Consider the following 26,640-nt stretch of genomic DNA (forward strand, 5'->3'; position numbering starts at 1 on the left):
TATTCTTATCACAAAGGAATACTTTTCTGCTTGGATGAAATGCCAACTAAACCATTAGATTGCAAATAATCTCCATTGCGAACTGAAATGCTACCATCACCAATTTGCTATATAGGAGGCCCAACGTGATTGGAACTAGCATTGTTCTAATGTGCGTGTTTTGTTTTTTTTTTATCTGATCCACACACAAAAGGTCACAAAGCCAACAGCACATTAGTACCATGTGTGGGCAAGAGGAATAGAAGAAAGAAGGAATCTTCACATTTTGTGAAAGGCAGCATGCAGGAGACTGTTCCAAAAGACAGAAGTAGATGGAATGAAAGAGGAGGAAGTGAAATTAGTTTGGCGAGTTTCAAAATGGACTGTAAAAGGGTGTTGGTGAGTGCTGGCTATTGTTTTAATGATTTTGGAAAAAGTAGAGGAATAATAGTGGCTAATTCAGCAGAGCACTATCCATGAAAGTATCTGTAAAACAGGCACAAGGCAGAAGCTGAATGTCTGTGAGAGGGTGACCATTAATCAGCCGGATTGGGTGTTGGGTGTAAAAGGGTGTTGGTGAGTGCTGGCTATTGTTCTAATGATTTTGGAAAAAGTAGAGGAATAATAGTGGCTAATTCAGCAGAGCACTATCCATGAAAGTATCTGTAAAATAGGCACAAGGCAGAAGCTGAATGTCTGCGAGAGGGGGACCATTAATCAGCCGGATTGCTCTCTTACAGAGGATTTTGGTGCACCACCCCAAATATGGGAGCAGTATTCCATGGCTGGACAGTATAGAGTTAGCAGCTGTAGAAAAAAGTACACCGAGTTTTTTGGCAGCTGCAGAAGCTATAGTTGAAATGTGGTTGTGTTAGGAAAGACCATAGGAGCAGGTCAGTCCAAGAAGAGAAATCTGATCGTGTTTGAACATCTCAGTATTAATGAAGGTAAGGGCGAGAAATCAGACAAGACCGAGTCTTGTTGCCATTGTAGTTTACAGGGTTGGCCTTTCTCCACTGGGATATGGTTAGGAATTTGAGTTCAGGTCAGAGATCATGGTAGATCTTGAAGATTCTAATACTTGAGTACAAAAGATTTATCAAATGTAAAGGAGGAAGTGGGGACTATCTTCCTTTTCACTTACCTGATTGCACTTTTAATGCGGTATGAGTTATCTTTTTAACATTAAATTATCATTCTCTTTTAATGCAGTAAGTATTATCCATCAAGAATATTAAGGGTAACACTTGTATACATACATTTCAAGTATACTATGGTGACTCAGTACCTGTCTGAGTAATAAATCATGCCATAATTTGCTATTGGCAATTAACATGGTTTTATACTGTTATGTCGTGACATTTCCTTAATTTATACTTTATTGTGTTCTCCTACTTATACCACTTATCTTAGATTTTCACTGTATCGTGTTATTACTTTAGCTATATATTTCTGTGGTCTATACACATGAGACTATCGGGACTCTGTACTCTCTTATCGACAGTTAAATCAATCCACACAATTGGCCGATTCTTAGAATGATTAAGTGTATTAAACAAATTAACAAAGGGTAGACTTCTGAATAGAGTCCGATCCTCAGCAATAACTCCATTATTGCTGAGGATTAGACCCAGGAGTTACCTCCTAATCAGGTTTTGGCAATATTTATTTGAACAAGCTGCGCCAACCAGATCCCTAGGTTAGAAATTCCTCTTAACCAAGGAGTAACATTCAGAAAATATACTAAGCTAATCAATCTATTAATTATTCTTTATCTCAATTTTATCTATCTCTCTTAAAATACTTTAGTTTGCAGTCGTGGTCTCTGTGATATAATTCTTTCCTGCTCAGATTCAGATATTAGCAAGTGGTGCATTGCATTCAATTCAAGGCAAAAAACAGGTTAAGATATTCAAGATACATTTATTAAATTCCTAAGATCACACATTTACAAGAATATACTCAATTGGAATGGAGGTATCCTAAGTTAAAAAGTTAAACATAGCAACTGTAATTCACACAACATATCCAATCATAGGTTAATTTCACAGCACAAAGTTTTGTTTGCATCTTCTAAATATCCTTGCTAGTCTACACATACTCTCAAGACAATCACATCGGTAACTTTATAGATCATTACTCATAACAATTCAAACTACAATTCAGTCAATTAATTACTTGAGAAATAGCCCTAAGACTTAAAACACTGTTATCCAATATTCACTAAAGCCCTTTTCCTACAAGTATAGAGTTCTGAAACATAACATCTCTTTTCTTCTATATTACAATATTCCTCTCTTTCTTAACAAAGAATTATAAAAGGTTTTAACATTACCATATTTCTGGAAGTATATTCATTCTGTCATCTTATTCTTACTTCATCCCATGGAATGTTCGGTCTTCTTCTAGACAATTGTCTCAAAGGCTAGGCTTCGACTTCATTATTCTGCCTTTCTTTCCCATCGTGGACTAGAACAGCATGGCTCGGACCGATCCACGTGGACATATATGGCATCAGTTCCTTCAAACTTGCTTGGAATGCTGCCGATTATCTCCTTGTCGAATCCTTCCATACGACATCTCGAAATGATGGCAGTGAATAGCTACACACTATCGATAAGATCCCAAACTCAAACTCTCTCTGACTCCACAAGAAAATCTCTAGTAGACTACACGTCAAGAAGAAAAAGCCTCTCAAAAGGGGGGCAAACCCCTTTTATACTTTCTACCCTTGGCACCCTCTTTTGCGCACGTGTCGCATATTCTATTCACGTCTTCCTGGAGAACTACATGAACGTGCCGCATCTTCCTGGAAAACATCAAGCACGTGCCATTCCACACGTAAACAATTTGCCATAGGCTACGCAATTCACCCGAGGTTTTCGTCAGTGGACTTTGAACTTCCATTACATGCCTTAACATATATCTTACAAAGAATACCTTTTCCAATATAAATTCTTACAAAAATTATGACATTGTTTACCTTTAAGTAATATTTCAAAATCTGTACTAGCATATGATTCTTTAAACAATTAGTATCTTTACCTATGTACAAGCATTTTCAATATTGTTTAGCTAAAACTTGTTGAATCCTAAATAAATTATTTCTTTAAGGAAATCTTTTCATTCAAGATCCAACAATACCATACCCAACAGAGTCCATGTAGTGGTATCATGGGATATACTGACAAGACCACACTATGGCTAGGAGAGAGGTTTGTGCTCTCTCTCCCCCTGGTGGTGTATATGGAGATTGAAAAATACACTCATCTACTCATCTGTGAAGAGCGATAATTTTCAGATGAGTAAATAATCTGAAGAGGAGAGTAACAGTCAGTTTTATTTATGATTCTGTAGCATATTTTATATAATAAATATTTGCTAGAATAGGTATTATTTCTGGGAAAATTCCCATGTCACGCCTCTAAAATAAATGGCTTTAATGGCTAATAATGGCTTATTTTAATGGCTAATATAGCCTACTTTCATTTAGGAGTGCCCTTTTTTTATAATGTCATTGGCTCTTTACCCAAATCTTAGGGCATTACTGAAGTATTATAAAACTAATTTATGAAGAATGATATAGGAGGAAAATTTGGACATATCTTTTTGCATGTTGTTTTCTGTCTCCTTATCCCGGTGATGTGCATTCATCTGCTGTTAAGCTGTTAAAGAGGGGGGGGGGGGAGTAATGTGGGGGAATTATTTGAAAAAAAAAAAAAAAAAACGTTTTTTTTTATATATATAATATTATTATTAAGGATTAAGGCTGGGTAGAGAATGTTTGAGGGAGCATGAGAGAAGGATCTGAAGAAAAATTATTTTTAAGGGGAAGAGGAGGAATTTATGGGAAAAAGTCAGGAGTGGGAGTAACAGGGTGTGAGCCGTTTTGACAGGTGTCATCTTTAGAACTCGTGGGGGAAGTGGAGGCTATTTCATGTCGGCTAGGTGTTTCTGTCTTTGGTGTACTTGTGTTGTCTCCTATTGGTCGGAGTCGTGACCTAATTTTTATGTTAAGCTTTGAACTCTCGGAGATTATGTTGGGTCGGTGGACGTTTTTTGAGTTTTCGTCACATTTTAGGCTATTATTTCCAATATTCTAAGCATTGTTTTGTTGTCTTGTATGTCTAATATTATGGTCCTGTCAATTTGCAGGATATGTTTTTGTTCAAGGGCATGGACTGCTATTTCAGTTTTTCTTATACTTTGTATCCTGTTTCATTTTTTATTGTTTAAATGTTCTGGAATAGGATGTTACAGTCGCAGAAGTGTTCTTGTAGTCTTGCCTATTTATTTATTTCATGTGCGAACTACAGAAAATGTAAGAGCATACATATAAATGATTAAACACATACATTTAAAGAAATAGACATTAAAAGCATACTAATGTATGTCTTTTAATAAAGACAAAAATGCCACTTGCATGAAATATTAAGCAAAAACAAAATGTCAAATTTCAATCATCCAGTGACTAATATACTTTAAAGCTGTTTCATTACAGTGCATTAACCCCCCAACCGGCCACGATGTCCATAGACGTCCAGCTAAATCTCGATACGAAGCTCTAAAACCCATTGAATAACATGGATCACTATTTCATCCACATTGGCTGGTAGGGAGGTTAAATTATCTCAGGTACATATATTATTGTCTATTAAGCAGCATTGCAGAAGATGATCCATGGTTTGTGTTTCACCACACAAGCAGCTGTCATTGTCTGTGTAGCCCCATCTGGCCATATTCTGCTTGATCTGCCCATTCTGGAATTTAGTTGTTGTTTCTGCTCATATCTACTCTGAGTAGTCCTTCTGACGTGAGGAGGTGCAATACCAGACAGTGAGTATAGACAGATGGTCAATTTTTGTAGGTTTAAGGCAGTCGGTAATGTGTAGAGATGTTTCATTAAGAACCTTATCAATAATTTTGACATGTGATGATCTTTCCCAAACAGGGCTGGCATACTCGGCTGTCGAAAAGCAGAGTGCCAGTGCAGAGGTGCACAGTACTTGTGGATTTGCACCCCACTGAGATAATGTTAATGTTAAATTTGAGTTTTAGCTGCTGTCTTCTCTATGCGTCGCTTATAATTTAGGGTCCTATCTAGTGTAACACCTAGGTAAGTTGGATTTGGATAATTGACCAGTTTCACACCATTCCATTCTATATTCAACTATCTCCTCACCTCCCTATTATTGAGATGGAAAAGAACTACCCTCACATTGCAAGAGTGACAAAAAATTGTGAAGTCATTAACATACAGAGCATGCTTACAGTGGGAGGAAGCTGTTTGGTGACTGAGTTAACTTTTACAGTACAGAGTATCACACTTAAAACAGAGGCTTGGAGAACGCCCTCTTCTTGATTATGTGGCAGAGATAGTGTACTTAATTTTCTATTAAGATTCAGATGTGTCATAAACTTTTTCCATGATTTTAAATTGAATGATATTTACAAAAGCGATGTTGTGTATTACAAAGATGGTTGCTTTTTTAAATAGCAGACAAGTCTGGCATTAACCATTTTCTCAAAAGAAATACAACTTTTAGCCCCCCCCAAAAAAAAAATTAACTCACCCATGATATTTGTTTACTTTATATAAATATTGTTATATGTGATGTTCCTTAATTCTCACTATACATTACATGCAATTATAAAGAAATATGCTTTCCTTTAATGTGGGTTTAAATGTATGCCACAAAACAGCTCAGTTTGTTTCCTTTCATTTGCTGTTCATAACCAAGACTGAATTTACATAAATTACCCTTAAACAATAATTTAACAGGAAAGACAAATAATAAAATTCATGCAAACAAGAATATAAGTAGTACTTATATTCTTGCTTGCATTATCAAATATTTCAAAATATTTGAAAATTGTATTTTTTTCAATAATGGTGTTAACACAAATTTTCATTATGTAAAATGTTCATGTATCTAATTACACTAAGCTAATTCATGTTGTAAGCTGTGAAAATAAGTTTAGGATAATACTATATTGCAATTTTGCACTTACTTATGGGATAAGGGTGCTGGAAGTATTTAATTAGATTGTGCCAATTATAATTTTTGCTGTTTAATTTATAATTAACAGTGTATTTTGTTAATGAAATTATACTGTGAGAAGAGCACAATCATTTTTTTAAATAATAGACTACCTATTACAGAGGTTCTCAACCTTTGTTTTCTAATACATGTGCCACCAAAACTGAAAAATTTCCATAACCACTTATTATGTATATGTACAATATGTGTACAATACAATACATACAATGCTGTATTAACATGGTGATTTAGTTATAATCGATAACAATTAAATGAAATAAATCAGGAGGGCTTGAACAAATATTTAACAAAAGTAAGTGTGATGTCTGAACTTGTTTGACAGTAATTAGTTTACACTGATTGACACAAACGTTTACTAAATCCTCAGCACTGCACAGTAACTGACTAAAAGAAAAATGTGTACTGACAGCAACACTGCTAGGATAAGACTAATCTGCAACTCAGAGGTTAAAGAAACAAAATATTTGAAAATCAGTACAATTTATCAATTCCTGCTAAATTGCAAAAAGATATGCGAAAAACGTAATTGTTTATCTTTCTAGAAGGAATTTTTAATATTTTATTTTTCATAATCAGCGAATCTATTCGACTGCAAAAACAGAGGGTGAAAGAGATGATAATAGTGGCAGGAACGAATGATTTGAAAGAGGACAAAATGGAAATGATAGAGGATGTGAGGGAGTTGTTTGAGGTAGCAAAAGAGAAGAGTGAGAGAGTTAGGATGGTGATTATCTTACTGCGGTATGACAGCGAAGTGTTTAGAAGGAGGGCCATAATTGCCAATGACTTTATGCGTGGGTTATGCATAGAGAGTGGTGTGGAATTTGTGGATGTGTGGAATGAGTTCGATGGGCGAAAGGACTTATATAAGATGGATGGGTTACATTTGAATGGAGTTGGTGTACGGAGACTTGAAAGAGTGTTGATGAATGATGTGGAAGTGGATGTACAGACTCAGGGAAACTAGATTTATTAAGAGGGGGGGAGTAGATATGCAGACTTTAGGGGGGGCAGTTAAGTGTATGAATGAGTATATTATGCCCGGGCGAGTACGACGGACAACAAATCAGAATGGGATAATTAGTATAAGGAATCAAAGCAGGGATGGGACAAATGGGCTTCTGCGATTCATGTACACTAATGCCAGGAGTATTAGGAACAAGAAGGAAGAGTTTTTGCCCATGGTTGGCACTTCCAGGCCACAGGTTGTCGGTATTAGTGAAACATGGCTGACAGAAGATGATAAAGCTAGTGGGATTGAATGCGATGGGTATAGCGTGTTCAGGAGTGACAGGGTGAATAAAAAGGGGGGAGGAGTGTTATTGATGATAGCTGATGAGCTTCAGCCAAGGAGTATAGAAGTTGAACTGCAGGATGGGGAAAAAAGCACATTTGAGGCTGTTTGGTGTGAGATACAATCTAGCAGAACAAAATATACAATTGGGTGCTGCTATAGACCGGGTGATGGAGTGGATGGTGGGAATAGTATGCATAAGCAAATAGAAGAAATGAATGGAAGGAGGGTAATTATTATGGGTGATTTCAATTATGGTAACATTGACTGGAAAGAGGAGAGGGCACATGGGAGGAAGGAATTGGATTTTATGCAGTTATTAAGAGACAACTATCTACGGCAACATGTATTGGAAAATACCAGGGGGCAGAGAGTGCTGGACCTAGTAATTGCAACTGAGAATGTAGCTGTAACGAACATGACCATGTTGCCACCAATTGGTGAGAGTGACCATAAGGTCATGACTTGGGAGGTGGCTAAAGGAGTCGAATTTACAATTAAGACAGGGTATATGTGGAATTACCGGGCTGGTAAGTATGACAAGCTTAGGTGTGTGCTTGGCTCAATGCCATGGCATGTAAAACTGCAAGGGCTGGATGTTGATGGTGCATGGGAGGTGGTTAAGAACTGTTTGCAGGAGGCAATGGTTGACTGTATACCAAGAGTCCGAATAATAAATCAGGTAGGGGTTAAATGGATGAATAACACCATTAAGCTTGAGCTGCAAAAAAAGAAACAATTGTGGAGGGAATTTAAGGAGAAGGGTGACCATCAGGTGCATGAACAGTATAAAGCTCAGGCCAGGATGGTAACAAGGGTGGTAAGAAAAGCAAAAGCAGATTACGAAAGGAAATTGGCCATGCAGGCTAAAGAGAATCCCAAACAGTTTTTTCAATATGTTGCAAGTAAAAGGAAAAATGCTCATGGTAGAATGATCTTAAAAAATGCTGAGGGTAGGGAGGTAACTGAATCAGTCGATGTTGTGGAATTACTGAGCGAGCACTTTGCAAGAGTATATCATCCAGGTGGTGGCTTTGCGGAAATGGAGGAACCAACAGCTTATACTGGAATTGTGATGAATGAAGTAGAGGTAATAGTCTATTACAGAACCTCAATGTCAATACATCTGTGGGATTGGATGGTATACCAGCTCATGTCGTACGTGAAGCGGCCAAAGAATTGTCAGTGCCCTTGACCATTATGTTTAATTTGAGCCTCAGGACTGGGTCAGTCCCAAGGGGGTGGAAAGAGGGGAAAATAGTTCCACTGCACAAAGGTGGTTCCAAGGCTGCTGTTGAAAATTACCAGCCAATCAGCATAACAGGAATCATTATCAAGGTCTTAGAGAAAATAGTCAAGAGGAAAATACAAGATTGGATAGAAGAAAATGGGATACTGTATCGGGGACAGCATGGTTTTGTGAAGGGTAGGTCATGCCTCAGTAACTTGCTCACGTATTATAACACAGTGACGGCTGAACTGGATAAGGGTAATGGGTTTACAGTGATTCTGCTGGACCTTGCTAAGGCCTTTGACAGGATACCACATGGAATTCTAATCAGTAAATTGCAGCATATGGGAATGGACATAGGGTTGGTGAGATGGATAGGAGGGTGGTTGACGGAGAGATATCAGAGAGTGGTTTACTCAGGAGTAGAGTCCACAAGACGGCCTGTGACTAGTGGTGTACCACAAGGATCTGTTCTTGGACCACTGCTGTTTAATTTGTTCATAAATGATATAGGAAAGGATCTGAGAGGAACAGTTCATTTGTTTGCGGATGATGCGAAGTTGGGTAGGGCAATAGTGAATGCAGATGACGTCAAAATTTTGCAGGATGATTTGGATAGATTGGAGGTCTGGGCTAGGGAGAATGGATGTCAATTTAATGTGGCAAAATGTAAGGTTATGCATTTTGGGGTGAAAAGATGGGAGGCAGTTTACTGCATTGGTGGAACCGTGCTCCAGGAAATTGATGAGGCACGAGATTTAGGAGTGTTGGTGGATAAGGAATTGAAATTTAGGGGACACATTGCAAAAGTGGCCAAATCAGCTCATCAAATCACTTGGTTGCTGAAGAATACGTTGACAAGCAGAGACAAGCAGGTTATTGTTCCTCTGTATCGAGCCTTGATAAGACCTCATCTCGACTACTGTGCTCAGATTTGGTCACCTAGGTTTCTTCTTGATGGGGAGGAGGTGGAGAGGATCCAGAGGCGAGTGACCAAGATGATAGCAGGTCTGTGGAATGAACCGTATGAGAACAGGTTGAGGATTTGTGGGTTGCAAAAATTGGTTGATAGGCGGAGGAGGGGAGATATGATTGAGACATTCAAATTACTGAAGGGTTTCTATAAAATTAATTCAGAAGATATTTTTGAGAACAGGGCTGGTTGTGGGAGGACTAGGGGACATCCATGGAAACTGGGCAAAAGTGTGGTTAGTAAAGGTGTTAGAGCTGGGTTCTTTACTTTTAGAGTAGTGAATGAGTGGAATGCGCTCCCTGAGTCTGTGGTGGATGCTGTGACAGTGAATGAGTTTAAGGCGAGGTATGATAGATACTGTATGAATGTCGAATAGTTGTGATGAAAATGATTTGGGGCCTCCCTCGATGAGTCTAATGACTCCCTGGAGTTGCCCGTAATAATAATAATAATAATAATAATAATAATAATAATTTCATAAATTAAAAAAAATTCAGCTGCCTGTTATTCACATACCAAACCTTTTTCCCATTACCCTTGGTTGAGAAATGCTGGTTTATTATGTATGTTGCACATGACTTATGTGTAAGGTTAATACTGAACTAAATGAATACATTGATTTGATTATCAAATTTATTTACTGGAAATGATAACTGTAATTTAAATTAAATGTAACTCATGATTGGAAAAACTTACTTCTTTTACAATAATAAACTTGTTTCCATTGCATGCATGCACACACCTCAAATGTGCAAGATTTACTGTTTTCAAGTAAAGCATCATAACTATAACACATAATGCCTGCTTTTTTTTTTGGGGGGGGGGGGGGGAGTTCATGACTAAAACAAAAAAGCAAAAGTATGACCCATAGTGGGCATGCGTGGAGCAAAAAAGATATTACAATGCTGCTCAATATCACATTTATGAATATCTGATGTTGAGTTTTCGTATGGGGGGAAAGCATTTAAAAGTTATTAAATGTTATGTTACGGCAATGACAACAGGACAGCTTTTTTTTGGTAGGGGGGGGGGATATGGCAGGTGGAGTTTTTAATGTGTGTTTGTTGTTTTGTAGTCTTTCATGGAGAAAAATATATAAAATCCTAAAACTTATTATTATTATTATTATTTCGGGCAACTCCAAGGAGTCGATAGACTCATCGAGGGAGGCCCTAACATCATGTCAAGAACAACTATTCAACATTCACACAGTCATAGCACCCACAACAGACTCTGGCAGCTTATTCCACTCATTCACCACTCTCCAAGTAAAAAACCTAGCTCTAACACCCCTGATAACCACATTCTTGCCCAGCTTCCATGTATGGCCCCTAGTCCTCCCACCACCAGTCCTATTCTCAAAAATATCTTCAGGATTAATCTTATAGAAACCCTTCAGTAATTTAAATGTCTCAATCACGTCACCCCTTTTCTGCCTATCAACCAATTTTTGCAATCCACAAATCTTCCACAAAACTTAAAAGAGATAAAAGGACGGAAGAAAGTGAAGATAAGTGGTTTATGTTATGACTATTAAAGAAAACTGGCAAATTAAAACTGCAAATATTTTTGTAATTTGAATTAAGGATTTTGGATTCAAAGTTTTATTTCCAACTCTCTAGAAATAAAACTTCTTTAATAAATTCATTGGCAGCTACTCATGATCAACAAACTCAACAGTGAATTAGATGAAGTTTTCTGTACTCCTACAATGCTGCAGAAGTGATGTAATTATGGCAAAACCTAACAGTGGACAGAAAGTAAAAATACCAAAAAGGCAGCATCTTCTCACAACTTATTATATCATTTTATAACTCATTCAGATCAGTTATTCTTGATTCTCAGTTTACATACTTCATTAGAAAAAAAACATCTCATGTATACAGAGAAGAATACTACTGATAAATTAGAAAGACAGCTGAAATTTAGAAGTGGCTATTTTAAACTGCTGAGAATATAAATGCTCACATGGAATTCTAGAAACATAATAATAACAATGATAATATCATTAATTACACAAAATTAGTCAATCAAGTATATACTTCACAATTGCAGCCAACTTCTTTACTCTCTCCATATTATAACTATATATATATTAGGAATGACACATATACCTATCTTCTGTCATTGAACAGTTGGTATGTTCTATACAACTGTGAGATATTTATTTATTTGGCCACAATATAAATAAACAATTATTGTAAAAAACAAATTAACAAATATCTAAGAATTAGTCAGTTACATTTTAAGCAATAAATAATATAATTACCATCTATTAAGATTAAGCTGTGCAGCTACTTCAGGATTAGGAGGGAACAATTGAGGTCGTATCTGAGTTTGATTTTTCTCTGGTACTTCTTCAAATGATTTGAAGGACTTTAATTCTCTGTTCATTACTTTCCAATAGGTCAGACCAGGAGAAGTTCGTAAGCCAGGTAATGATGAAGTAACATCTACAAGTTCTACAGCACCTATGTCAAGAATATTCAAATAACTGATATTAAATAGAATGTTTTTTGGTAGTGTGTGTGATAAACATATCAGATATATTATTGGATGCTCTTGAAAAGAAAATGTGAGTTTTTTTTTTTTTTTAAGTATGCAATATTGTGCAATTACGATATTGCATACTTGACTTAGAACTATTTCTGTACTAGTCACATTTTAGTTAGAAAAGCTAAATTTTGTGTGTGTGTGTGTGTGTGTGTGCACGTGCAAAATTAGGTAGAGAAATCAAGGCAATGTGGAGAGATTGGAGGATGATTTAAACAGGCTGTCAGTATGGGCAAAAGTTAAGGGTGTGGTTTACTGCCGAGAAATGTAAAGTTACGCATTTTGAGATAAATAGATTACAAGCCATATATCACATTAATGGCACTGTACTCCTTGCTAAGAGAATTGCTAAGAGTGCTAAGGTAGCAAATAAGATTACTTGGCTAGTGAAGAACATATTAATAAGTAGAAATAAGGAAGTTGTAATTCCTCTTTATAAGGCCTTGATATGCCCACATCTAGATTACTGTGCTCAAGTCTGGTCTCCTGGGGATGAGGAAGTGGTGGAGTGGATTCAGAGGGGGAGAGACCAAGATGATGAGTGGACTGTAGAATGTTTCCTACGATGATAAACTGAAGGTGTGTGTGGATTGCAGAAGTTGGTTGATAGGAAAAAAAGAGGGGATATGATAGAAACAATTAAGTTGCTTAAAGGGTTTTATAGGATATGCAAAGGAAATGTTTCAGCACTTGGCTAGAGGGACCAGAACAAAGGGGTCATCCCTGGAAGTTGATCCCCTTGTTCTGGTCCCTCTAGCCAAGTGCTGAAACATTTCCTTTGCATATCCTATAAAACCCTTTAAGCAACTTAATTGTTTCTATCATATCCCCTCTTTTTTTCCTATCAATCCACTTCTACAATCCACAACAAAATAGATTTTTTGCTTGAAGAGTTGTGAATGAGTGGAATGGATTGCCAGAGTCAGTTAATGCGTTCAAGGAGAGGTATGATAGATTGTGTGGACAGATTGGGTCTCCCGCAATGAGTCTTTGGACTTATGAATGCCTGAATAATAATAAATAAATAAATAAATAATCTTGGAATCAAACACCTGTTTTGCTAACCTTTCTTCACCCATTCTATTTAAGTGGCCATACCACAGTCGATTAGCTCTGTTGATGCATTTTGAATGCTAATAATGTCAAAGTTCCTTTTGAATATCTTCATTTTTAATATGATTCTGCAATTGATGCCATCAGTTCACTCCTCTAATTTTTCTCAGAACTCTCATATCTGTAGTCTATGATCAAGTGTTTTATTTCGAACCAACTCTCAGATCCATAACTTAAAAATGGTTTGAACACTGTCTTGTATACTGCTAGTTTGGTGTTTTGGCTAATTTCTGTTTTAAAAATTAGCTTTAAATATAACATATAACTTTATTCAGCTGGCTACCCACCATACCAGTTTTGCTTATTCTTGTTTAGTTCCAGATTTAACTTGCCACTTTCACTAAAAGTTGTGCCTAAAATAGCTGAAATATTTTACTTGTTCTATAGTCTCCATGTCCACATAGTTAGCCGAGTGGCTATGCGCCTCACAACCATATGCCTGGGAAAGGAGTATCCTGCATTTGATTTTTGTCATGGACATGAGGAGCTTAAGGATCTTTCTCAGACTTAGCCAAGTTAGCCAGTCTTGGGCATGGACAGCAGGGTTTTTCTCCCAAGTTTATCTGGGATTTATTTTTCCTCCCGCAAGCAGGCAAACGGGCCCTGTGAACACACCTCTACAGACATAGGATACCTCCAGGAATAAGGAGTAACCAACCTATTCCTTAGGATTTCGGTCCAAATGCCTACAAGGTAAAAAGTGTGGGTCTCTGCATGAGCATAAATTAGGAATAGTCTCCATTCAGAATGGAAGGTTTTAGCCCAGTTTTGGTCTTTTTATTGCTGATTTTCATACCAAATTTGTTACAGCTGTTATTCAATTTAGTTAGAGAATCCTCACCTGCACTAGATCTGCATAAAACAAAGAATTAAGTTTGACATGTCTGTAAAATCTCTCATATGTGACTTAATAACTTGCCATGTTTGTTTTTACTTTTTTTTTTTTTTTTGGTTTAAGAGAATGTACTTCGAGTAATGTTAATTTTTTGAAACAGAAATTTTATTACAGAAAATAATATTTTCTGTAATAATATTGTACTGAACCTTTGTCAAACTAATGTGCTACATGATGTCATCATGTAAGGCTAGTAAGTAATGTTAAATCAGTAAGTCCTATACTAAGATTAGTGAAGAATTCTAAGAATTGCCATAGATGAAAATTTCCAAAGATGCATGAAAGATGACATCATCTGTCCAAAAGGCAATACATAATCATTTCCACAGATAGAGAATTCCAAATACATGCAAAGAATGACGTCAGCATGTCCGAAGGTCAATACGTGACCATTTTCAAGAGATGCGCACATGCACATAATGGAGGTCTGGGCCTATACAAGGCAAGTCATGGGAAGGAATTTTGTCTTAGGGTTTTTTAGGCCTTCTCTTACCTGAGTCCCCATCATGCTTCACTGTCAAAAGTTGAAAGAGAAGCATAATTTTTCCTCAGGATTTTCTAAGCCTTCTCTTACCTGAGTCCACCGTCATGCCAGTTTCATTGTCGGGAATTGAAAGAGAAGCGTCATTTGTCTTAGGGTTTTCTAAGAGCTTTCTCTTACCTGGGTCCACCATCACGCTGGGTTTGCTGTCAGAAATCTAGAGAAAATCGTTGTACGCTCCGAGTCTTCTATCTTTGTCCATCACTACGTGAGAAATAATTGTATCAATAATCTTGAAAGGAAGGAGCTGTGCATCGCCACCATGTCAAGGGTCCTATAGGTCAAGGCATACCAACGACTCAGACAATGAAGAAATTTAGTGGGAAAAAGGAATGAGTCGGCAAGCAGAAATAAAGACAAGAAGAAGAATTATGTGTGAACAAAAGGTTAATGTGAAAGACAGTGTGCTGAGCAAGAATTGTAAGTAACTGTAAAACTGAACAAGAATGTAGGTCAAGTGGTTATGTTGATGAGATAATGTATATTAATGTTGAGTTAGGCTTAAACAAGGTAACAGTCAGTTAATGTTATGCCAGATTGTGAATTAGCTTAGAACTAAGGTTAGGTTAGAAAGGATAGACTAGCAAGAGAATTGTAATGACATTGTATATATATATGTGAATATGAATCATTCCGTAAATAATTCCTTTAACTTAATTAAAATTTGAACAAGAGGTTAATGTGAAAGACTGTGCTGAATAGTTGTAAGTAGTTATAATACTGAACAAGAATGTATGTCAAGTGTCTATGTTTATGAGCTACTGCATATTAATGTTGAATTAGGCTTAACCAAGGTATGCCTTAAATTCAGTTGATGTTATGCTAGATTGTGAATTTGCTCAGGAAATGAGACTAGCAAGAGTATTGTACATTTGTGCACATATGTGTGAATCATTCTGTAAATAATTCCGAACCTGCATAAGATAGAAGTTTATGGGATTTATAATTAAGCCATGACTAGTTTAAAGTAAGGATATATATAAGCAAAGAATATAAACAATATCTGCTTTGTGTTTGATTAAGATCTTATACTCTCGCACTTAGAATATAGTCTAACTGGCGCAGTCGTAAAACAAATAAATTTGTTAGACTATAGAGCATAAGAAATAAGATATAGTAGAAATAAATAAATGGCGACAGCCGATAGTTAAGACAGTCAACCATATTTGTGAATTTTAAGTAAAGAAAGCAAAGATGAAGCAGCGTAGTGGAAGTACGAAAAAATAATACAGAACATAGTATAACAAAATGGCATGGTCTTAATTATTACAAATGGCACAGTCCACTACATTATTACATGTCCAATTCTAATATTGGGCCTAACGCTACTTTCTTTCATAATGTGATCCATCTAGATGATAAATAAGAGTGGAGATAATATGCATCCTTGTCTTATCCCTGATTTTTACATCAAACCATCTTCCTGTATTTCCATCCATTCTAACTGCTGACTTACAACACAAATACAGACTGTGTACTAGTCTGTATAACATTCCATTCATCTAATATAGTATTTTATATAGTATGAAAAGCTTTTCTCTGGGCACCTTATTGTATGATTTAACCAGATTTACAAAGCTTAACTACAGATCCATGTCATATTCCCACAATTTCTCAACTATTTGTCTTAAAGTGAAAATCTGATCTCGACAACCTCTATTTGGCCTGAACCCAGCTTATTCTTCTTCAAGTTTCTCTTCCACAATCTTTCTCAACCTCTTTTCAAGTTATAAATCTTACCTGGAACACTTAGTAAAGAAATTGCTCTATAATTCTCACATTCAATTTTATTCCCTTTTGTATAGACGGGTACCACGAGAGCTCTACTCCAATCATTAGGAATCACTGCAAAAGTTTTATTCTTCCATACTTAAGCATTTCTCATTGAATATCATCTATTCCAACTGCCTTTCCACATTTTAAGTTTTTGATGGTTTTTTCTACCTCAAGTATTGATTTGTACTCCTCCTTCAATTCCTTTGAAAATTTTCTAGTATGGTTCTGTCACTGCTTAATTCGTTTAGCAGTCTTTCAAAGTAATTACTCCAGAAATCTAGAATATCTTTATCTTCAGTTTTCATGTCACTGTTATCATCTTTAATTCCTTTTACAATACACTTTTCTATTTCTAACTTCTTTAATAGTCACTTTTCTCTGTATTCGTTTAGGGCACATGCAGACTTATTTGCTAGGAGCTTTTGGTAGTCCTGGAAAAGATGCTTTCATCTTTTCCAGGACTGCTTCTTTAACTTCTTGTGTCCACTATGGTATTCTTATTTTTCTATCCTTGCAGACAAAATCATCACATATCTCCCTAGTTGAATTAATCAATGTCTTCTTCGGAGTCTGCCATCAAGACTCACAGGTTTAGTTCTTGTTTTCAATTTGTTTCATAAAATGAAACAAATTGAAACATTTCAATAATGTTTGTATAGTCAAGTATACAATTCACTTGTAAAAGCTGCTCAACTTTAATTGTTTTTAAAACTTTCTTAAATACTGTACTTTTCATTGTGATATCCATTTTTATCCTGCTTAGTGCTAAGTTAGAATCCTCAAGATCCACCATGACCAGAGATCTGAACTCAGATCTCTTATATATATATCTCAGTGGAGTAAGGACAACCTTGTAATCTTCAATGCCACCAAAACTCAGTTCTGTCTGATCTCACCCTTACCTACAATAATACTGAGATATCCAAACATGAAAAGATTCCTCTTCATGGACTGACTTGCACCTCCGATTTTTCCTGGTACAACCATATATCAACTACAGCTTCTGCAGCTGCCAAAAAACTTGATGTACTTTTTTGCAGAAGACACTACTTCACACAGTCACAGCTGCTAACTCTAAACAAAGTCCAAATACAACCAGCCATGGATTATTGCTCCCACATTTGGGGTGGTGCACCAAAATCTTCTCTAAGATTGCTTGATTCTATCCAGAAGAGGGTAATCCAGCTAATTAATAATCCCTCTGTAACAGATCCACTTCAATCCCTCTCTCTCAGACATTCAGTTTCTGCTGAATTGGCCACTATTACTCTTCCACTCTCCTCTAAAATCATTAAAACAAGAGCTACTACTAACCAACATCCTTTTTTACAGTCCATCTTAAAACTCACAAAACCAACTTCACTGCCTGCTCTCTTATTCCATCTACTTCTGTCCTCTGGAATAGTCTCCACAACTCTGCCTTCCACAAAAATTACAACCGTCAGCTGTTCAAGCAAAATGTGAAAATGGACTCCTCCTTTCTTCTATTCTTCTTGCTCACACACAGTGCTAGTATGCTATAGGTCTTGTGGTCTTTTGTGTGGACTAGATATAAAAAAAAAGTAATGGTCACTTCCAATTTCAAATACTCTGTACACTCTAGTATCCTGAGCAAACATGAAGATATCACTATCAACAAGGACATAGTCAATAAGGCTTTTCTTATTTCTAGTGTCTTCTCTCCATGTGAACTTGTGTGCATCTTTATGTTGAAACATGGTGTTAGCAATCGCTGTATGTACCTTGTATTTCTATTTGTTGATTTGCTTGTTGTTTCCATTTCCAGACACTGATCATGTACTGTTATTTTCAGTATGAAATGTCTTCACTTTCATTAAAGTTTATTACTGTGTGTTAGATCCTGAATGAAGGAATCTTGCAAAGAAATCATTCATTCAGAATCTAACATCTAACATACTAAACTTACTAACAAAGAGAAATACCTGCACATCAGCTGAAATCAAAAGTGAAACTTCTTCACTTTATGTATAAATTTGCAATTTTATCTTATGTTCCATGTACTTTAATCTTTTGATCACTACTAGAATTAAATTAGAGAATGTCTTAAAGGAAGGATTTTGTTAATATTAATTTTAAGCCTCACTTAAGCTGTATAGATTAACTATGAGTCACCAGATAGTTACTAAGTAATAATTCTTAGAAAGTATACAAGTCCACATGTCCAGCGTAACGCTGGCGGCAGTAGCTTACACGGAACGTACGTTGACGTGTATTCCGTGAATCCAAGAGCATAACAGTGTTGGGAAAGCAAGGGATGAACCCAAGGGGTGAAAAGATATGGGTTGTGTGCATAAGGGACTCTGAAAAAGGGGTGCTCTAACAAAGAATATAAGGGGGGGGCGAGCACCGTATCGGAGCTCTCTCTCTTGTCGTATCGTTTTCCTGTTTGGTGGCTTGGAAGTTAGCGGGAGTTCGCGTAAAGGGGGGGGATGAAGCGTCTGTGCTAAGATAAGATGTCGGACAGCAGGCTTTCTTGAAAATGGAGAAGGATTCTACGCAGAGCTGAAGGTAAAAAATTTCCAGTCCTAGCAGAATCAGGCTGTCGCTGAGAAGTCCCATTGAGTTGTTCCTGAAACGCAAAGATTTAAGTCTGTTTTCGGCAGAAATAATGAAGATAGCGTAACCCATACGTTGGCGTATGGACAGCCAATAGACAAGAAGTAACCAGACGTACACGTGGTGCTGAAAGATGTGGAAAAAGTTTGGTAAAGTGAAATTACTCTATTTTTGTGTATAAAATTCATTAGAAGAGAGAAGATTGTTTGTGAATGTGAAATTAAGAACAGCATTCTAAAGAACTCTGTGGACAGTCTCTAATTAGAAAGTTAACCTCCTTTGAGAGAGTAAGAAGAATTGTTTGGAAAAGATCTTTAGTAATTGTATGTGATAGGATTAACTTAATGAGATCAGAATTGTGGATTTCAGTAACTGAGTTTGTTTATATTATCTTATAAATAGCATTACAGAAAGGAATTTTAGTTTCACTTCATATCATTTGCTATCTATCCCAATTTTCAATTACTGTGTTTTACAATGTTTCTTAACCTTTGAATTAATTTAGAATATGTTAACCTCTTAAATTGAGCCTTTTTAGTTAGTACTGAGTCAAATTGAGTGTATGAATTTTTTATGTATTGTGTTTAGATATTCCAATAAACTTGTCATATTTACCTGAACCTGGGTCATGCCTGATTACGATTCCAAACTACCACTTATAAAAATAGAACCTATTTTGGCAGGAAGGAATTAAATAATGTACATAATTATAGATTTAGGTCATGACTGCAATAATCTGAATCTATATGGCAGTGTTAATGTAAGATATTGTGTAAGAAAACCTCAGAATCTAGTATTGTCTCCCTGAGCAAGGATCCTTTTCTGCTATAGGATACTGGCTGGTGCAGCAAAATATAAATTCGCCAGTATCCAAAGAGGAAACAATCCTAGCTATATGTATATTAGGCCCAATATCTGAAGAAGTAAAATAGCGATAGAAAGATAGAATAGGAAGATATACAGGGTGTTCGGGATAAATTTGACATATTTATAATTAATTATATTTTTCCGTAAGTTACATGTATTAACACACACTTCTCTTCATTTAAAAGTTTGGACCCTTCTTCATTCATATACAAGATGTCAGAAAGGATGGATAGCTGGAACCCACCTGAATCATGGAAGAGAATAGCTTGTATCATGATGATTCGTGCCCGCCATCAAAATAAGGATATTACGACTGCTGCCCAATGCTCCCTGAATACAGTAAAAACAATCAGGCATGAACTAGAGACTTGCAATGGTGACTACGAGGATGTAGCAAGAAGAAAGATCCCTAGCAGACGATCTGATTGCGTTCGTACAGCAGAATTCCTCGCAAATCTGCAGGAACAGGTGTTGAAGAACCCTGGCATTGGAATTCGGGCTTTGTTCGTGGAGTTGCTAACTGTAGTCAAGCCCTGGATAACAAGGGTAGCCAATGGTAGGCCGTATGTATGGCAGCAGGATTCGGCCCCTTGCCACACCTCTGGGAAAAGTCAAAAATGGTTGTCTGAAAATTTCTACGACTTCACCAGTCCAAATGTTTGGCCTCCAAACTCCCCAGACCTTAACCCCATGGATTATTTTGTATGGGGCGCAGTTGAAAAAGACACCAATCGCACTTCCAGTAATACAAAAGCCCAGTTAATGGATAAAATTAAAACAGTTTTTGCGGCCCTTCCCAGGGAGACTGTAGCATCAGCTTGTTCGAGGTTCCGAAGCAGAATTGAAGCTGTGATCGATGCTAATGGTGGTTATTTTGAGTAAATCTTGTTGATAGTATTGTAATTAACTCTGCCTGTAATGTTTTTTTGTCAATTCATTAAATTTAATAGATACAAAGAAGATTTTCTTTTTCCTTACGAAACTGTCAAATTTATCCCGAACACCCTGTAAATCAGAAAATATAGAGAAAGCAACGACATAACAATAGAACAGCCAGGAGGATTTTAAGTGAATAAGGTTTTGAATAAGATAGGATATAATCAAGTAACAACTAATTAAGTATAAAAATATAAATAAAAATATTTAACATGTGGTTATAGTGTAATTTTTGTTGTTTTAAATTTTAAATATTACATCTATAACACTGAATACCAATGTCCAAATCTTTCTACATAGAATGAAATTTTTTATCCATTATTAATTGGTAAACCTGTTGTTGTATTTAACCTTGTATTCCTGTTTTCCCACTCTGATGGTGTACTGTTATTTTCAGTATGAAATATTTGTACTTCCTGTGGTTATCAAGTAATTTTTGCTGTTTTAAAATTTAAATAATATTACATCTATAAAAATGTATACCAATGTCCAAACCACAATGGAAATTTGAAACCTCAACTTTAACAAACCTTAATATATTTCATGTCCGATCAAAAAATGAACTCATTTCTTCCACTTTTACATGTAATGACACCAAAATATGCAGACAAGATAACTTTTAATTTCCAATTTTACACTAGAAATATGAAATTTTTTTTATCCATTATTAATTGTAAACCTGCTGTTGTATTTAACCTTGTATTCCTGTTTTTTTTTTATTTGCTTGCTGTTTTCCCACTCTGATGGTGTACTGTTATTTTCAGTATGAAATATTTGTACTTTCTGTGGTGATCAAGTAATATTTGCTGTTTTTTAAAATTTAAATAATATTACATCTATATCAATGGATACCAATGTCCAAACCACAATGGAAATTTGAAACCTCAGCTTTAACAAACCTTAATATATTTCATGTCCAATCAAAAAAGAACTAATTTCTTTCACTTTTACATTAATGACACCAAAATATGCAGACAAGATAACTTTTAATTTCCAATCTCTTTTTTTTTTGGCATAATGCCTCTTCAGTAACCCTAATGAAACAAGAAACTTTTTGTTTCATTCCAGTCATTATTTTACTTCTGAACAACTAATCTTAAATGAATTCATATCATTTCAACAATAGAAAATTCATATGATGAGTATTCATGGTTAGATTGATTAATGACCTATCTTTCATCAATTCATCCCATTTTCTTTCATACAGACATTTTCTACAGCTATTCTGATTACTGTTCATCAGAATTTGTATTAATAAGTTTCTGATTAGATGTAGAGTGTCTAGTGACCATCCATTTGTAGTTCATTTTTGAACTCACAGAAAAAATATTTTCTACCTCTGTTCATTTCCTCTACTACTGTCTGGAACAACTTCCCTCCCTTCTTATGTACTTTCAATAATTTTTAGATTATCAAAATTAATTTTTAGAAATTTCTATATTCTTCTCTGCATATCTGCAGTATGTACTATGGAGTAAGCAATTTTTAAAAATTATTTAACTTTGAAATGTTGAAAAATGAAATAATAATAATGTAATAAATATTTAAAGAACATATCATTAAATGATAAGAAACAAATTTTATGAAAAAAGTACATATATACATATATATATTTGATCCAACAGATTTACTTGACTATGTGATATAATTTAATAACTTAATGACAAGAAGACAAGATGGAAGAATGAGGAAGGAGGTGGAGATTGCAAAAAAGCAATTTGGCTTCATGCCTGGTTGATTAATTAATTAACGACAAATGCTATCTTTGGGGTACGACAGATAATGGAAAAGTTTCGAAAGAAGCAACAGGAGCTACATCTGGTATTTATTGATCTGGAGAAAGCGTATGATAGAGTGCCAAGGCAAGAAGTCTGGAGGTGTCTGAGGGAGAGACTAAATAGTGATCGCATTCGACCAGAAATGCTGAAGTATAGTGGTGTAAAAGTCTTACAGTGGCTGCACTGCATAGTTCAGAAAGCCTGGACAGAGGGACGAATTCCCGTTCTTGCTTAGCCAGATTTAGCATAGCAGAGTTAGTGATGCGGTCCATCCAGGTGTATCCAAGGATCAGTCTGAGACATGTAGTTCCCAAGGAGTTAATTAGATCTGTAATTTTTTTGGTGCTTATTGTCCAGGTTTGAGAACCATACAAGGTTCTTATATAAGGTAAGTTATAGGTGCAATAGATACAGTAAACTCCAGAGTGAGTAAATGGGGGGGGGTGAATCCTTAGAGGAGTTGAATATGTTTTTTTTTTAAATTTTACAGGTGATTTAAAATGGCATAAAGATTATAATAGTGTAGATTCTATTAATGTTTTTTTTTTTCTGATAACCCTTTAATGTATGGGATAGCTATTGTTTTACTGTAATCTTATATTATATGCATTTTTTGATGAAGTTTTGTGAAGAACATTATTGATGGTATTTTTGTTATAGCCATTATTTATAAATATATTATGAATAATTTGTAATTCTTGCTTAAGAGCCTTGTTCATTACAGCAAACTGTTATAGCTCTGTTTTTGAGGGTGTTAATGATCAAGGTTTTTGCAAAGGGTGGTGATGAGTTAGCATATATATATATATATATGTATATATATATATATATATATAATCAAATTCCTGACATGTACCCTCAAGGGGTGTACAGGATATGATAATACTACATGAAAAATATTACATCATTACTAACTTCCTATCTACAATTTTCCTCCAAATCAGTCTGTTACTTGTCAAGGCTCTAACATTATGAGATCTTATATTTCTATCGTCTAAGGCACTTTGTACCATATCAATCCACCTATATCTTGGTCTTCCTCTGGATCGTTTTGCTGCCAACCTGGCAGAGAACACTTATTTTGCTAATCTTTCCTCGCCCATTCTGTTTAAGTGACCATACCACCTGAGATTAGCTCTGCTAACGCATTCCTGGATGCCGACAATATCAAGTTCTTTCCTAATATCCTCATTTTTAATATGATATTGCCATTGATGCCATCTGTTCATGCCTCTAATCTTTCTCAGGACCCTCATATCTGTGGTCTCTAGTCTTTGGTCAAGTGTTTTACTTCTGACCCAGCTCTCAGACCCAAAAGTTAAAACTGGTTTGAACACTGTCTTATATACAGCTAATTTAGTGTTCCAACCAATTTCTCTTTTATTCCATATGAATTTATTCAATTGACTTCCTACCATACCAGCTTTATTGATTCTGTTGTCTATTTCCATATTTAATTTACTATCTTCACTAAAAATTGTGCCTAAGAAGCTGAAATGTTTTACTTGTTCCACAGGTTCCCTGTTCACAACACAGTTGACATTTTCAACAATTGTACCTATTTTCATCGTTTTTGTCTTTTTAATGCTGACCTTCATACCATGTCTTTTACAACAGTTATTCAATTTAGTCAGGGAATCTTGCAAACTTCTAACGGATTTATTGATAAGTATAACATCGACCGCATAAAGCAGTGAGCTGACATTAACATCTCAAATTCTGATATTATGTTTAATACCACTTTCCTTCATAATATGATCTACATAGATAATGAATAAGAGAGAGGGGATAATGTACATTCTTGTCTCACCAAATTTAACATTAAACTATCTTCCTGTACTTCCTTCAATTCTAACTGTTGACTTACAACTCAAATAAAGACTATGTATTTCCTGATATAATGCCCCATTGACACCATATAACTAGCATATTGAATAGCTTCTCTCTGCACCTTGTCATATGCCTTTTCCAGATCTACAAAACTTAGAGATCTTTGTTATATTCCCATGATTTCTCAACTATTTGTCGTAAAGTGAAGATCTGATCCTGACAGCCTCTATCTGGCCTGAACCCAGCTTGTTCTTCACAAGCTTTTCTTCCACAATTCTTCTCAACTGTTTCTCAAGTATACTTGCATATATCTTACCAGGAACACTTAGTAGGGAAATACCTCTGTAATTCTCACATTCAATTTTATTTCCCTTTTTATATATGGGTACTATGAGAGCTCTACTACAATCATTGGGAATTCGTCCCTCCAGGCCTTCTGAACTATGCAGTGCAGCCACTATAGGACTTTCATACCACCATACTTCAGCATTTCTGGTCAAATATCATCTACTCCTGCTGCCTTTCCACATTTCAAGCCTTTGATGGCTAGTAGAACAAGCCATCAAGCCTTTGATGGCTAGTAGAACAAGCCATCAAGCCTTTGATGGCTTGTTCTACTACAAGTATGGATATGTATTCCTGACTGCATAGACTGTGAATGTATTCAAGTGTAATAAATGAATTTCACTACCAAATAAGCAAATGCCTTTAGTTTAATCCTTTATCCAAGTGTAAACAAACAAAGTTTGCACATGATGTATCTTCAGGACTGAGGCAACTCATGGTAAAGGTGGATGTACAAAACTCTCATCACTTGTCTTGGTATCTCCCATAATGCAAAGCACATCTATGGGAGATACTAAGACAAGTGATAAGAGCTTAGTCCACCTTTACCATGAGTTGCCTCAGTCCTGAAGATACTTCAGGTGCAAACTTTGTTTGCTTACACTTGGATAAAGGATTAAACTCAATTTATTATAGTATAACCAAGTGGGAAAAAACTTCCAAAATAAGCAAATGCCCTATTTATTGAAGACCTGAAGTGGCTTGAGCAAGTTCCAAGTTTAGTCTATTGAGCATAATTTCCCAATTGCTTTCTTCTTCTTAGCCCAACCATCCTTTTGTGGGTGGGGGGGGGGGCTGATATTATTAAAAAAAGACCAGACCAGGAAAAGAAATGAACCACCTCAGATTATAATGCACAATGAATTTATTGTGGCCTGGATGTTTTGAATGTCTTTACATGTTCCCAGGGTTATCTCAGTGCAAAGTATTCCCACAATAATTTTCAACCTGCTGTGGATGAGATCAGCATCAAAAATAAAATACAAAGATAATTTTCACTCTCTGGTGTAAGATTGCCACCATTCTTACTGGAGATTTTTTTTTTTAAGTGGTTTTAAAAAAAGTATTAAGTTGAGTCTCTGACAGCAGAGTTCTCTGATTATGTAACTCTTCAGACTGCCATGGTTATAGTTTTTCATGAGTTGAGGCTTTAATAAAAAATAGGATGAGAAAAGGTTAACATATGTGGTGAAGAAAAGTATATTTAAATGGCCATTTGACATTTTTGCAAAATGAACAAAAGGTAAACATAAATCTGAGTTGATATCCAAGGATTATCTTTCTATTATTTGCACCAAGAAATTGTTGTATTTATTCCTGTAATTCATACCAAGAAATTATTATAATCAGTATATGAATACTAATACTACTAATGCTGGTATTACCTTATACTGATTCTTCACTTTGTGCAAATGCTAGCAGAGAAAAGGGATCTAGGAAGTGAATTTAATATTGTTCTGCAGATCTTTTTAAATCAGGATGAGTATTTATCCTGCATCATCATTTATCCTATCATCAATATGGTGTATCATACTGATGGTATTGGAGTGCAGGAAATTGATGAGGTTAGGGACTTGGGGATAATGGTGGACAAAGAGTTGAAGTTCAGAGGGCATATTGCAAAAGTTTGTAAAATTGTCTAAAGGATTACTTGGATGTTGAAAACACACTAACAAGTAAAGATAGAGAAGTTATTATTCTTCTTTATAAGGTTATGATTCAGTCACATCTTGACTACTGCACACAGAGGTGGTCATCTGGGTTTCTTGGGTACCAGGTGGTGGTATAGAGAAGATTCAGTGTCACATGATCAAGATGGTAATAGGTCTGCAGAATACTCCCTACTAGGATAGATTGAGGTTTGAGGGTTACAAAGTTTAGTTGGTAGGC

General features: G+C 35.8%; 1 protein-coding gene across 4 annotated transcripts in view; it reads right to left on the reverse strand.

Annotated features, from left to right (window-relative positions):
- Positions 1 to 26,640, reverse strand: part of Nsun2 (tRNA (cytosine(34)-C(5))-methyltransferase Nsun2) — a 272,640-nt gene that overhangs the window by 131,762 nt on the left and 114,238 nt on the right. For all 4 annotated transcript variants that reach the window (XM_090407903.1, XM_090407904.1, XM_090407905.1 and 1 more), the window contains one exon: positions 11,809 to 12,010. In XM_090407903.1, coding sequence (XP_090264029.1) covers positions 11,809 to 12,010 — 202 coding nt within the window. The remainder of the gene's footprint in view (positions 1 to 11,808; positions 12,011 to 26,640) is intronic.

The sequence above is a fragment of the Typopeltis vanoorti genome, chromosome 18 (assembly GCF_054136105.1).
Source record: "Typopeltis vanoorti isolate ZY-2024b chromosome 18, IOZ_Tvanoo_1.0, whole genome shotgun sequence".
Taxonomy (NCBI): Eukaryota; Metazoa; Arthropoda; class Arachnida; order Uropygi; family Thelyphonidae; genus Typopeltis; species Typopeltis vanoorti.